This window comes from Arctopsyche grandis, chromosome 4, assembly GCF_051622035.1.
Source record: "Arctopsyche grandis isolate Sample6627 chromosome 4, ASM5162203v2, whole genome shotgun sequence".
NCBI classification, from domain to species: domain Eukaryota; kingdom Metazoa; phylum Arthropoda; class Insecta; order Trichoptera; family Hydropsychidae; genus Arctopsyche; species Arctopsyche grandis.
The window spans coordinates 5,637,714-5,650,429 of NC_135358.1; the positions used below are offsets into that span (position 1 = coordinate 5,637,714).

Here is a 12,716-nt window from a genome sequence, read left to right on the forward strand (position 1 = left end):
TATAACGGCGGCTCTTTTTAGCATACGCTACAACATATCATTTTTTTAACTGTTTGTTTTCAATTTGTTTAATATGTAATAAAAATTATTGATTGGGACAAGGAATAGACATGCGTGATTAAAAAAATAAAGACACAGTTGCGCAAGAGTATCATATATTTGTACGGTACAACTCCGAATACATTTAAACATTATTCATTCTAACATTGTATTGTATGAATATGATCATCTAAAAGAAATACTGTTGCAAATTTAAATACAATATATATATATATATATAGTATAAAAATAAAAAGTGAACGCCCAATCAAAACAAATGAAATTTTATACATTAAAAATGGTCGATGGATATATAATAATTGTGTTACAGTACAACACAGCCTTTAAAAATCGAATTTTACAAATGATTGTAATATGTTTTCAGAAAACTCGCTTCCACTATTTATATATGTAGATTTTATTTTATCATAGATTGCATTGCATATTGCAATTATTTTAGAACTTGGGGAAAAATACGAGAAAGTTTAATGTATGCTCTTTATTATATATCGGTTATTTTTAATTCATAATAATACACTTTAACTAAATTTTGACTAATTTGAACACGGCAGTCAAAACGAACAATCTCGACAAATACATATGTAATATGAAATATTTTAAAGATGAAATACATTAGATATCATTAGAGTTTTTAACACACATTTACTTAAGTATATAATCTTGCATTTTTCAATAATCGTAAGATAACATTTGTAATAGGGAACAATTTGCATAATATCTGTACATTAAAAGTATATTTTATAGTTAATATTTTGCAATAACCTACTGGATATAATATAAATATTTTTGAGAACATCTAACACGTTCTTTGCTTGCATATACATATGTAATGTCCTTAATATGTACGTAATGTAACAAGCATTACCATACATGTAATTTTAATACACATGTATGAACTCATATATTTTATTATTATTTTTACAACTTCACATTTCATAGCAACATTTATATATTATTATAAATATATATATAAAAAAAAATTCATTACACATTTTAAAATAAGTTGTTTCAATGTTAACTTCATTGAAACTATTACGCTTACTATTTGAATATATGCATTTTTTTTTTTTTTTGAGAATTTGGACAATGAATAAAAGTAAACGAAATTTATTCTTAAATTATGTTCTAGTGAAACCGCACATTGTCTAAATATTTATTATTGAAAATGTGGATCTTAATTATATAAACTTTGACGACGTGAAACATGCGGGCCAAAATTACAAATTATTTTATACAAGTTTTTACTAAAAACAAAGTCAATTTATAAATAAATAGTAACAAATATAAACGATGAATAGAACTTTTCGGCATGCGAATTCAAGATTATTTGCACTTATCGTTAAACATTCAAAAAACTAATTCCTATACATGCATTGTATAATATAAATACTATGCTTGATTGAGAGATTCGCAAAGCCAATTAATTCAACATACATACTTTAGAAAATACGAATACATAGGACAGAGTTGTTTCAAACAACCAAATAATAAAGGGTATACAATATATTAATTTAGGCAAATACAAATTCGATGCAAACCTTAAAATAATTTTAACAAGAAGCTAATGAACGGCATATACACACGACATTATCAACGAAATATTTTTGTTTCTACATATATTTATATATAAGCCATAAATGAGCAAATTTAATATCTTTCCCCGTACATTATATGAATATTTTGATATGATAACTGAATATTTAATATATCGTGAGAGTATTACTCGCAGATCATATGGCGATTATAATAATAAAATATTAATTGTTAAACATTCGAGAGAAAAAAATAAAAAATAATATGAAACAAAAATGTATTAGTTAGTATATATGTATATAAGACGTATTGTGAATTATGAAATAAAAAAATATGTATCTAAATGGAATGATATCTCACTAAACATACCTTAAAAGTTAAAGCAAATCAAAGGCAGGATAAAAAAATTATTCTCGTACACAAAATAAAACTAAAAATTACTTGAGCTACCATTAAGTAGTATTAATCGGTACTATAATAATTATTACATTGCAATAAGATTATTAAAACATTAATGTCATGTTGAAAATTGTGATACTAAAGAGAATATGTATATGTAATTCGCTACTATTTTTATGTATATAAATATTTAACATTTTCAAGGAAGTCGATATAATGAGTGTGGAACTTTATGATATTAGAATTTACACGTAGATATTACATAGTGACGTTGTTTATAAAAATATTTAAATAGACGTATTTCAGTTATGTTCAAAATACAGCAGCACATGATATACAAATTAATTAAGAATTTAGAAAAAAAATTACATTGTTTAAAATCAGTTTGAGCCCAAACATACAAGTATAATAATTAGATCACAAAAAGTAAAGAACAATCCATGTTAATAATCACAAAAAGTATACATATAGATAATATAAATTTGGATAAAATTAAAAAGAATTTTTTTCTTTAACAGTCGGGCATGGATTAAAAATTATCATAGTGCATTGATATAAATTTTTGGTGTGAAATTGCACACTATATTTGACTAAATGCATATTGATATAAATATGATTTTATAATATATTATAGCGTAGATCTATAAATCTCATTTGACTCTCTAAAATTAAAAATATTCACTAAATCGAAACATCAGTGCATTTTTAAAATTTACATTTAAACAAAAGCAATTCAACAATTTATGAAGACGTTTATTTTTTATATAGAGGGTGTAAATTGTATCAAAAAGCTTGTCAATATTGAATAGTTCATTTAAAATAAATTCAGTATGTGCATACAAATTTCATATATGCAACAATCGATTGGAATATGTATGTACAAAATTGAAGAAAAAAAAAATCATTCAAAACTTAAATAGAACCATTTAAATTTTTGTGTGAAAATGTACGATGAATCCGACTAAAGGTATTTATAATATTGAACAGGCAAACCAAAGAAAAGTTTTTTTCAAACGACCTAATAATACATATGTACGTATATTTATTGTCAACATACTTTAAAACTGATCGGAAAGCAGATCACACACTTCTTGAGATACGGTTTCTTTACTAGAGCGCACTGTGAGTCGGAACATCTGGAATGGATAAATTCACCGGAATAAGTCGTCATATTGCATCTCGAAAACAGAACCGATCAAATTAAACATCACTTACTTGCGCTTGCTTGTTCGGCTCGAGTCGCAAAAGACAACCGACCTGCTGGAGACGCGTGTGGATTATTCCAGCGCAGACGAAATTATCCGGATTCGGATCTATTCCGTCGAGAAGTTGCATCCCGAAGCCGAGAAGTTTAGTGCGAGCCGCCGCCAAGTCCATCGGCGAGCTAGACTTGAATATCTTCTGGGCTCTCTGTTGATCTCTACACGCGATACAAAAAAAAAAAAAAAACCACATTAAAAACACCTGAAACAATCATTCACGTAAGAAAAAAAACACTACACACCCTCCCAAGTTTTTCCATCTTGCAAAGAATGACTCGCCGTTCATTTCAGTCGGTTCGAAGAATTTGTTTAGAGTGAGTGGTAGTTTCATTGAAATCTTTTGAGGAACATTGTTATATACAAAAGAAACTGCCATTCCGGGAGAGTCTGTGAAACATACAATTCGATTAGCGATCATCGTATTCATCGTTCTTACTGAGATATTACCGAATTAATCACCAGCAAAATCGTCCAAGCACTCGGCAGTCAGCATCTGCTGTACTTGAGCACCGGCTTCCAAAAGTGGTTCGACAGGTTTCATAAGGACGTTAAGCTTTGTCGAATTTTCCCATAATAATTCCAGACTTAAACTGTAAAATTAACAATAGTTAAAGCAAATCCATTCAATAATAAAAAAAAAACAATTAATACAAATACAATTTACACACCTGTGCAAAGGACTTTGGGTTTTGTTACCATAGAAAAGACCGATCCTTCCCAAATTTTGTCTAAATTCACTCTTGACACCGATTTGAATGAGCTCATTTTCAAACAAGACTCCATTATTTTTAAATATGAACCTAATACAAAGATCAATGAGTATCACATACATACATACAATATATAAAACTTTAATTAAAATAAAAAATCACTTCTTAGCGTTGTTTTGTTGATTACTCGGTGTAGAATTGTTGCGATTATAGAGATCACCCAATACATCCAGCAAACCACCAGAAGTAGTATTTCCACTAGATGGAGGTGTAGACAATCCCAAAAGATCGGCATTGGTTGCGCTAATATCAAACAAATCTCTATAAAACATTATAATACCTACATGTACAAGTTTTCACAGGTTCTGCGACAAAACGCTCACAGACCTAACACTCACGCGACAAAATACTCACAGATAAAACGCTCACGCGAAATTATACTCAAAGATAAAACGTTCACGGGACAAAACGTTCACGCGACAAAAAGCTCACGGAATTATTCGTACGTATAAAAACGTTATTTTTTACAACAAAATTAATCCAAAATTCAATAAAACGTGTCGTGACGTATTTACACATTATCCTATCACAGATTAATAAATAAAATATAAATTAAACAAACCAGTTTAATCTCAATTTATTCACAAAGTATCAACTTAATTATAGGACTTTTAATGTCTTCGTATTAATAAGGATTGTTGTACAGTTACAACTATTTTTTTAATTTTTGTTAATTATAAATGCTTTTAAATGTAAAATAATCAACCGAATTATATAATATTATGTTTCTGTAACTAATATTTTACATATAAAAGCATTTATAATAAACAACAATTAAAATAAAACTTGTAACTGTTCAAAGGTCCTTATTAATACAAAGGAATAAAAAATTCTTATAAGTTTATAATTTGTAAAAATTGAGATTAAACTAGTTTTAATTTATATTTTATTTATTAATCTGTGATAGGATAATTATTTAATTGATTTTGAACAATGATTTTGTAAAAAATAATGTTTTTGTACGTACAAATAATTTCGTGAGCGTTTTTTCGCATGAGCGGTTTATTGGTGAATATAATGTCCGTGAGCGTTATGTCGTTTGAGCGTTTTAACTGTGAATATAATGTCAGAGTTTTTTTGTCCCATAAGCGTTTTGTCGTGACACCGTTTTCACATTTCATACATAGTTTGAATTGATAACTTACCTAGTATTGTTAGAATCGTTATGATTGTTAGTTCCAGAAGAGTTGGGAGGATGCGGACTTTTAGACGTTCGTATTTCATTATCGGGAACACGACCAGGTTTCTTTTTCTTTAAGACGGCTAGTATAGACGATTCTCTTTCGGGGAATGCTGGCATCTCTTCAAGAACTGTGGCCTACATAAGCAAATATACTATTAGACAGAACAGTATTGACAAAATATGATACAACAAAACGTAGCTAAAATATATATATATATATATACCAGGACATCAGAGCTGGCAAGTATGCTAAGTTGTAAATATTCGGAAGCTCTTTGCTGCAGCTCAGCGTCGGCTGAACGCAAATTGGAGTGCTGTCGGAACACGTCTTGTATCTGAGTTTGGATCTCCGGAAATAGATTGACGAACTTGACATACGTGGAGAGTAAAAGCGCACGAGTCATAGGTGAGCAGAGATGATACTAAAAATCACAAAACGTTCGATTTTACATATAAACTTAACATAAAACTACACGAAATCAGTTATATTATGATTTAAACAAACCTTAGAATGGAGCAGTTGAAACTGAACTTGCGGAGAGGATCTTTGATCGCCAGCGATCAAGTTACCGAATTCGCCTAAAATATAACCACCGACCTTTACCATGTTTTCGTGACATGCTGGAGCTTGAAGTGCCTAAAATTTGAATCAAAATTTCAATATAAAATCATAAAAAAAAAATGAATTGCTTCATTTCACCAATAACTCACTTCGAACACGGTCTTTGCCGCATATCCTTGCACTTCTTCTCTATTGATAACGATTTGTATAACCCTATACCAAACCTCCTCTGACACATAGTCACCCGCTATTCTTATCAGATTTAATATCACGTCAACATACCTGTAAAGATAATTTTTACATTAAAAAAATGAAGAAAAAAAAGATTAATAAAAAATAAATCCTCAATAGATAACAAACCAAGTAAAGTCAGTTGCGTATTTTTCAGCCAAAATGGCAACTTTCAAAACCATCTCTTCCCGGATGGAATAATCAGCCGTTTCCAAATATGCGAGCATCTCTTGTACGATCTCCTCAGCATTGGACTTGTCACACATGGCGTACAATAAATCAACAGCCTGCTGGCGTACTGATACATCTTTTTCCATCTAAAAAACGATCACACAATTAAAAAGCATTCTATCGTTTTTAAAATCCAACACGATCCACTTTTATTATCATATATATGTATATAATATCGCTATGTGTCTGTCTGTCTGAGATAACGCTCGCCGTCCTACAATAGTCGTTTCGATTCCACATATATATGTACGTCACAGCTAAACCACTGCCAAAACGTATATACGAATACAATAACAAAAGAAAATAACTTCTATATACACTGATCGCTACTAATTTTTCCGCTTGGCAGAGAATTTACCACCTATCTATGAAAATTTATTTAATTAATTAATTAATTTTTCTATCGGTGTTTTATATTGTTTATATATAGATAGATAGGTAGGTGGTTTTTACCATTTTTTTTTCATATTAAACAATTAAATATATTTAAAAGGTATTTGAAAAAAATTCTACCGAGTGGGAATCAAACACATGACCGACGACACATTTCTTTTCATTTTTTTTTATTTAATAACTTAAAATGCTGACACCCATGCGATGATATGTCATTGGGTACAACACTAGTTATTATATATATAAAGACGCTATTCTGTGTGTGTGCGGGGGATATTATGTGTGTAACGCTAGCCGAACATAATAAATCGATAAAAAGCCTAAACTTTGTATAAATTCATTCGTCGAGACATTTCCGCGGTGTCAAACCCTGCGAAACCACAAATATCCTCTTATAGGTATATCTGAGCTCAACAGGGTTCAACCACTAAGCCAACGTCGATTCTTCATTTGGGCTTTTTTTTTTATCAATATTAATCGAAATTGCTTACTTCACGTCATAATAATTGTATTTAGCGAGGTTTTGAACCATTTTTTTGTTTTCATATTAAACAATTAAATATAAATATTTTAATTTAAATTAATTATATTTTAACGATATTTGAAAAATAAAATGAAATCGAAATCGCGGGTGTCGAAACCAGATACTTCTCAGTCATTAGGTTATTGCCTTCACCATAACTAGACATACATAACTCCTGAACATATTTATCCATTTAATTGAATATTATATATAGGAATACAGCTTCTTTACGGTTGTCTTCAGAACTCTGCCTTCTTTTTGTCAATATTAATCGAAATTGCTGAAGTCACGCGATATAAAAAAATACGTAACGGTAGTTTTGTTTAGCGAAGTTTTAAACCATTTCTTTTCATATTATCCGATTCCGATTTCGACTTCGATTTTGACTTTGGGTTTTATTATTTCACTATTTTTTTTATTGCATAATTTGTTAGGCATAATCCATGCGATGATATTTCGTCGGGCATGTCACTAGTACCTTCATAGACAGTATAACAACATCCTCATGTTTCTTTACAGCCTCGTGAGAAAACTCCGAAGTTGCAAGGTGACACATTGATTCTAGAGCCAAGTAGCGAAGATTCGTTTCACGGTTACTCAAAAATTGTCCCAGTTGATTGCAGGCACGAACCAGTAGATTGGCTTCGCTGTAACAGAAAATGAAAATTATCAAAATAACACAATAGAACTGAACTAATTAAGTCATAGAATGACACTTACCTGTCGTTATGTATGATTAAGCTAATGGCTTCGAACAACACGGCATTCTTAGCGTTGCTATGCTGAACTTTTTTAGACTTGGGCGGTTCTTGAGCTTTGTTCAGTATCGTTTCTAGACATTCGGACAATCTACCCCTGACGCCGGGTTCATCGGCAGCCGGCGGCGAATAGTTCTGCAAAAGCCTCAACAGTTTAACGGAGAGCCACGGCGCCGGCACGAAGTAATAAGTATAGTCCTGCAAATCGGTATAGCTCGCAGTCACAATCTGAAATAAAATCAAACATTCAATAAATAGAACATAACGACTTTGACGTGTGTTAGTTTTGCGCATTTAATTTACCCGGCTCAGCCTGGAGACGGCCAGATTCACACATCCTTTATATTCGTCTGGATTTTTCTTAACGAGTGCATCGATTAAGGACGTAGCTGCCGTGACGACGCCCATATGTTGATCGTTCAGCAGATGGATGATGCGAGACGTCCATTCCTCTCCCGGTATGATTTCAGGACACGTACGGAACAATCGAAGGAAGCAAAGGGCGGCCGATTGCTTGACAACGTCCATCGTATCTCTACGAATATGATCAAAATACTAAATAGTAATATTTTATAAAAATTTGACATAATAATTCACAAAACGTAAACCTTTGATTATTATAAATAAATATTTTATGTTTCGTTTGACGTACCCTGAAACGAGCAACTTGGGTATTTCAGTGCCGAAAGCTTCAGCCATATCTTTGCTGCCGATATTAGCGATGCACTGAAGAGCAAGATTGACGTGGATCGGATTGCGGGATTGAAGATCATTTTTGATGTTTTGAATGATCAAATATATTAAATCGCTGTTTGTGTTGACGAGGACCGATATGAATAAATATCCCTAAAATACAAAAATTCAAAGTAGACGTTCTGATGAATAAAATAGTGTGAAATTGAAAACCAAACGTACAATTTGCTTTTCAGAATATTTATTCGACGACAGAAGATTCACGGCTTCCATATGTCCAAAGTCGATGTCGTGTCCGAGCAGAAATATGAACAGCAATTTGCAGACATATTTCTTTTTCTGGTATCCGTCGAGGGTTTTATCGCCTTTGAATTTGCTGCGGATGTTGGCGAGCTCCTTATTGATACGTTTGATCTCCGCCTCTTTGCTTTTGCCTATAAAAACACACGGAAAATTTAAACACATCACAGTCGGCTTCAAACATATCAATCGCTAGACGATAATCGTAAATCCCACTTACAATTTCTTATGTCGGATATGAACACAGCCAAACCTCGCATTCCATCTCCCCGGACAGCCGGCATGTTGCCCCTTGACCTGCAAATCGACACATGTAGAAAATTTGTACAAAAAAATTAAACATAATTATATCACGCCCACATCAGTGTGGACCAGTTATAAATTTCTTATCACGCAACACACCTAGTGATAATAATAATAGTGTATTCAATACTTTCGCGCAACGAATAAACGTTTTTGAAATAAAATTGTGCTTATGATCGTGTAATTGTTAATCGTCAGTTTGTAGAGCTCGCGAAATGCTATCAAGAGAAAGCATGAATGATGAAATATATATATATATATATATATATATATATATATAGTTTGCAATGAACAGGATATGTACGTATAAACTGTTATATGTATGTATGTCAATTCATTCTAATGAAACATTAAAATAAAATTTATAATCAGTTTGGTATTTTTAAAACATTTAATATAAAATGAATTTCAGATATGATAGTTAACCAAAAACCAATTATGACTGATTTGAGTCATCATCGAATAAGGATATTATATTAAATTTCAGAATCATAATAAATATGAATCCACTGATGTGTAAAATGTTACCTCACGTTTCAAACACACTCATTCCCATACATATATGTAGATAGTGAAAACTAATACAGTACACTTCGATTTATCAAAATAGATAAGTGAAATCCAAGAAAATCGATTCGATTACTGGCGAATATATGTTTAAATGTATGTAAATGATTTTCATGAACGATTTGGATTAGAAACAAGATGATTTGCTTTCAGGTTAACAGGTTAACCCACATATTGAACAGTTTTTCTTAACCTTTAAAGTATAATCAATATGCTAAAGCAAATGCTAACCAGGGCTGTAGAGTCAAAATTTACTGACTCTGACTCCGATATTAACCTTAACGATTTTAATAAGAACGACTTTTCTTGCCAACGTATGAAATCATTAGTAATAAGAAGAGGTATGTAAAAATGGTAACGATTTTTAAATACAAAAAATTAAAGGAATTTTAAAAAAATCATTAAAAATTGACCCAATTTGTTGAAATATTGGTAATGAATTAAAAGAAATTACATTAATAGTGTATGTGTATGAATTTCATACACAAATCAATGAGAATAAAAAAAGTATGAGAAATAATCGGTTTTGTTCACAAAATATCAAAATACCTACAATTCGATTTTATTTGTAGTGTACTTTTAAAATCATGATTTTCATAAAAAAAATTGGTGGATTTACTTCAGTAAAATTTGAGACTTTAGTTGACACATACTGTAATACTATTACTTGAAGAAAATATTAGAACGGAGTCGGAGTAAGTTGCCTTTTTTTGTGACTCTGACTCTGCTTGAAATGCTCCGACTCCACAGATCTGATGATAATTGAAGATATGTATATGTAATACTAATATTAGATTTTTCCTTTAAAACAAATCGGACAATTATTCCTGAATCGGTGACTAAAAATAGAAGCAGATAAGAAAATGGCATAACATATTACGTTAGAAAAATATATCAAAATATGGTTCATTTATACATGCGATTCTTTTCATTACGAAGAAACTATGCACATATTTCAAATCAAATAAAGAAAAGGCAACTAAAAATCCATAGCAATAGGAAAGTAATACATTTCACTCAATGTTTAATATCAGAAATGTAACGTTTTTTAATATGTGCATGTCTAAATGTGCCAACAGGTGTTCTAATTTTATTTCCGATTTGGCACATTCAGCCGACTACTTGCTCGACTGAAAGGAAATGAAATCAAAAAATTGTACTCAGTAAAACTGACGATATTAAAATATACTGCATTGAAAGTGTATTGATTTTACTTATGTATGTACTGTCATAAGATTTACAATGTCTCTCTGTAGGAAATGGTACTTATTGATTATGACGCGCGGGTGAATTGTTTAGCAATTTTCATCATTCGAAGAACGAGATTGATACAGAGTGCTAATTCAATCATAGAGCAGCCCCGCTTATGTAAAATCGAACGGAAAAACCGTCGATAGGATCCGTGACAGAAAGAAACGTCAAATGGAAAGGGCAGGGTCCTCATTAACCATCTAAGGTGCGAGGTGAGAAAATTGAATAGCGCCACATAGGACGTGCACCGTGCTAGTCGGTATTGTCGAATTTTGAATGACATTTGCCGCGGAACAATGGGCGTTACGGACGAGGGCAATAAGGCGCATAATCGAGTGTCGATCTGGAGTGGTGTGTTGGTGTGTTGGTGGTGTTGGTGTCGGTGTCGGTGTCGGTGTTGGTGGTGGTGGTGGTGGTGGCAGTGGGCGGCCGGCGTTTCCCCGCGGTTGGCGAATTTGTTGGTGATAAGGGGCGAACCGGCGCGCACACACACACGCGCGCACGCAGATAAGGTGCGTGCGGGGCGGAGGGGCGCGAGGGCGGGTGGGGGCGCAGCGGGTGGGGGCGCGGGCGCTGCGCCCTCTGCCACTGTAAGAAATGAGGGGCGATGACAGCGACGAGGACTCACCCGCTCGCCGATTCGGCGACAGCGACAGCGGCAGTGGCAGCGGCGACGGCAGCGGCAGCAGCGGCGACTGTCACCGACACGAACACGGCCACCAACACAACCGTTGGCTCGCGAACTCCGTTGTCTCTTTCGGTGACAGGTGCCTGAAACCTTTGAGCAAGGCGTTGTGCAATCGAACGGCTCAACGGCTCAACGACTCAACAGCTCGACGACTGAATGGTTCAACGGCGGGTCTACCTCACGGCGCCGAAAGTGAAAAAGTCGAAAAAGCAAATATCGGAAGGCAAACATCGAAAATCGAAAGATTTTAAGTCGAAAGATGAAAAAGGTGCATGGTAAGCGGTACTATATATATACCAGTAGCGGCTCGTGAAAATTCATAGTGGTGGGGCTGATCAAATTAAAACAAAAATAGCATGTGTAGGCGGGGTAGCGATGTGTTGACCGTATCCCGGCCTAACGAAACACTGTTGTGTGGTTCAAAGATGGGGTCACCAATGTAGGCGGGGTACGATGTGTTGACCGTGCTGTTGAATGATCAGAAGGTTGCGTAGATCACGTCGGGGTAGTACCAATGTAGGCGGGGTAGCGATGTGTTGACCGCTTCGAAGGCTGCGTGGCTCTTAGTCGGGGGTCACCAGTTATGGTGAGGTTGGAAGTTGACTGCACTGTGGGCTGCTTTGTTGACTGCTTTGAAGGCTGCGTGGCTCTTAGTCGGGGGTCACCAGTTATGGTGAGGTTGGAAGTTGACTGCACTGTGGGCTGCTTTGTTGACTGCTTTGAAGGCTGCGTGGCTCTTAGTCGGGGGTCACCAGTTATGGTGAGGTTGGAAGTTGACTGCTTTGAAGGCTGCGTGGCTCTTAGTCGGGGGTCACCAGTTATGGGGATCTAGTCTTATTGTGAAGGTCTTCTTCACCACCAGTCCGCCATGTATTTTAATGGTGGCGGCGTGTTTCGACCGTTTTGGTTCCACTCGACTGGTAGGGGCGTTCCGCCTGAGTTTAATATAATGACTGCAGGTGCATGTCGTCTGGGTTTCGGGAATGTAGTTTGTTGTTGCGGAATATTC

At 33.9% G+C, this 12,716-nt stretch overlaps 1 protein-coding gene across 2 annotated transcripts; it reads right to left on the bottom strand.

Moving 5' to 3' along the window:
- Nucleotides 1-1,133: 1,133 nt before the first annotated feature.
- Nucleotides 1,134-11,760, bottom strand: AP-2alpha (adaptor protein complex 2, subunit alpha). Of its 2 annotated transcripts, none has more exons than XM_077429110.1 (18): nt 11,648-11,760; nt 9,119-9,195; nt 8,821-9,032; nt 8,558-8,751; nt 8,209-8,440; nt 7,868-8,133; nt 7,626-7,794; nt 6,130-6,317; nt 5,919-6,051; nt 5,713-5,844; nt 5,432-5,629; nt 5,170-5,342; nt 4,127-4,267; nt 3,923-4,054; nt 3,714-3,844; nt 3,497-3,641; nt 3,208-3,412; nt 1,134-3,128 (listed from the first exon to the last, which is right to left on the bottom strand). In XM_077429110.1, exons 2-18 carry the CDS (start codon nt 9,180-9,182, stop codon nt 3,051-3,053), a joined length of 2,793 nt encoding a protein of 930 aa, XP_077285236.1. In that variant the 5' UTR covers nt 9,183-9,195; nt 11,648-11,760; the 3' UTR covers nt 1,134-3,050. The 2 variants fall into 2 exon arrangements, with proteins under 2 accessions (XP_077285236.1, XP_077285235.1); XM_077429109.1 differs by having other exon boundaries at nt 4,127-4,285.
- Between the last annotated feature and the right edge of the window lie 956 nt (nt 11,761-12,716).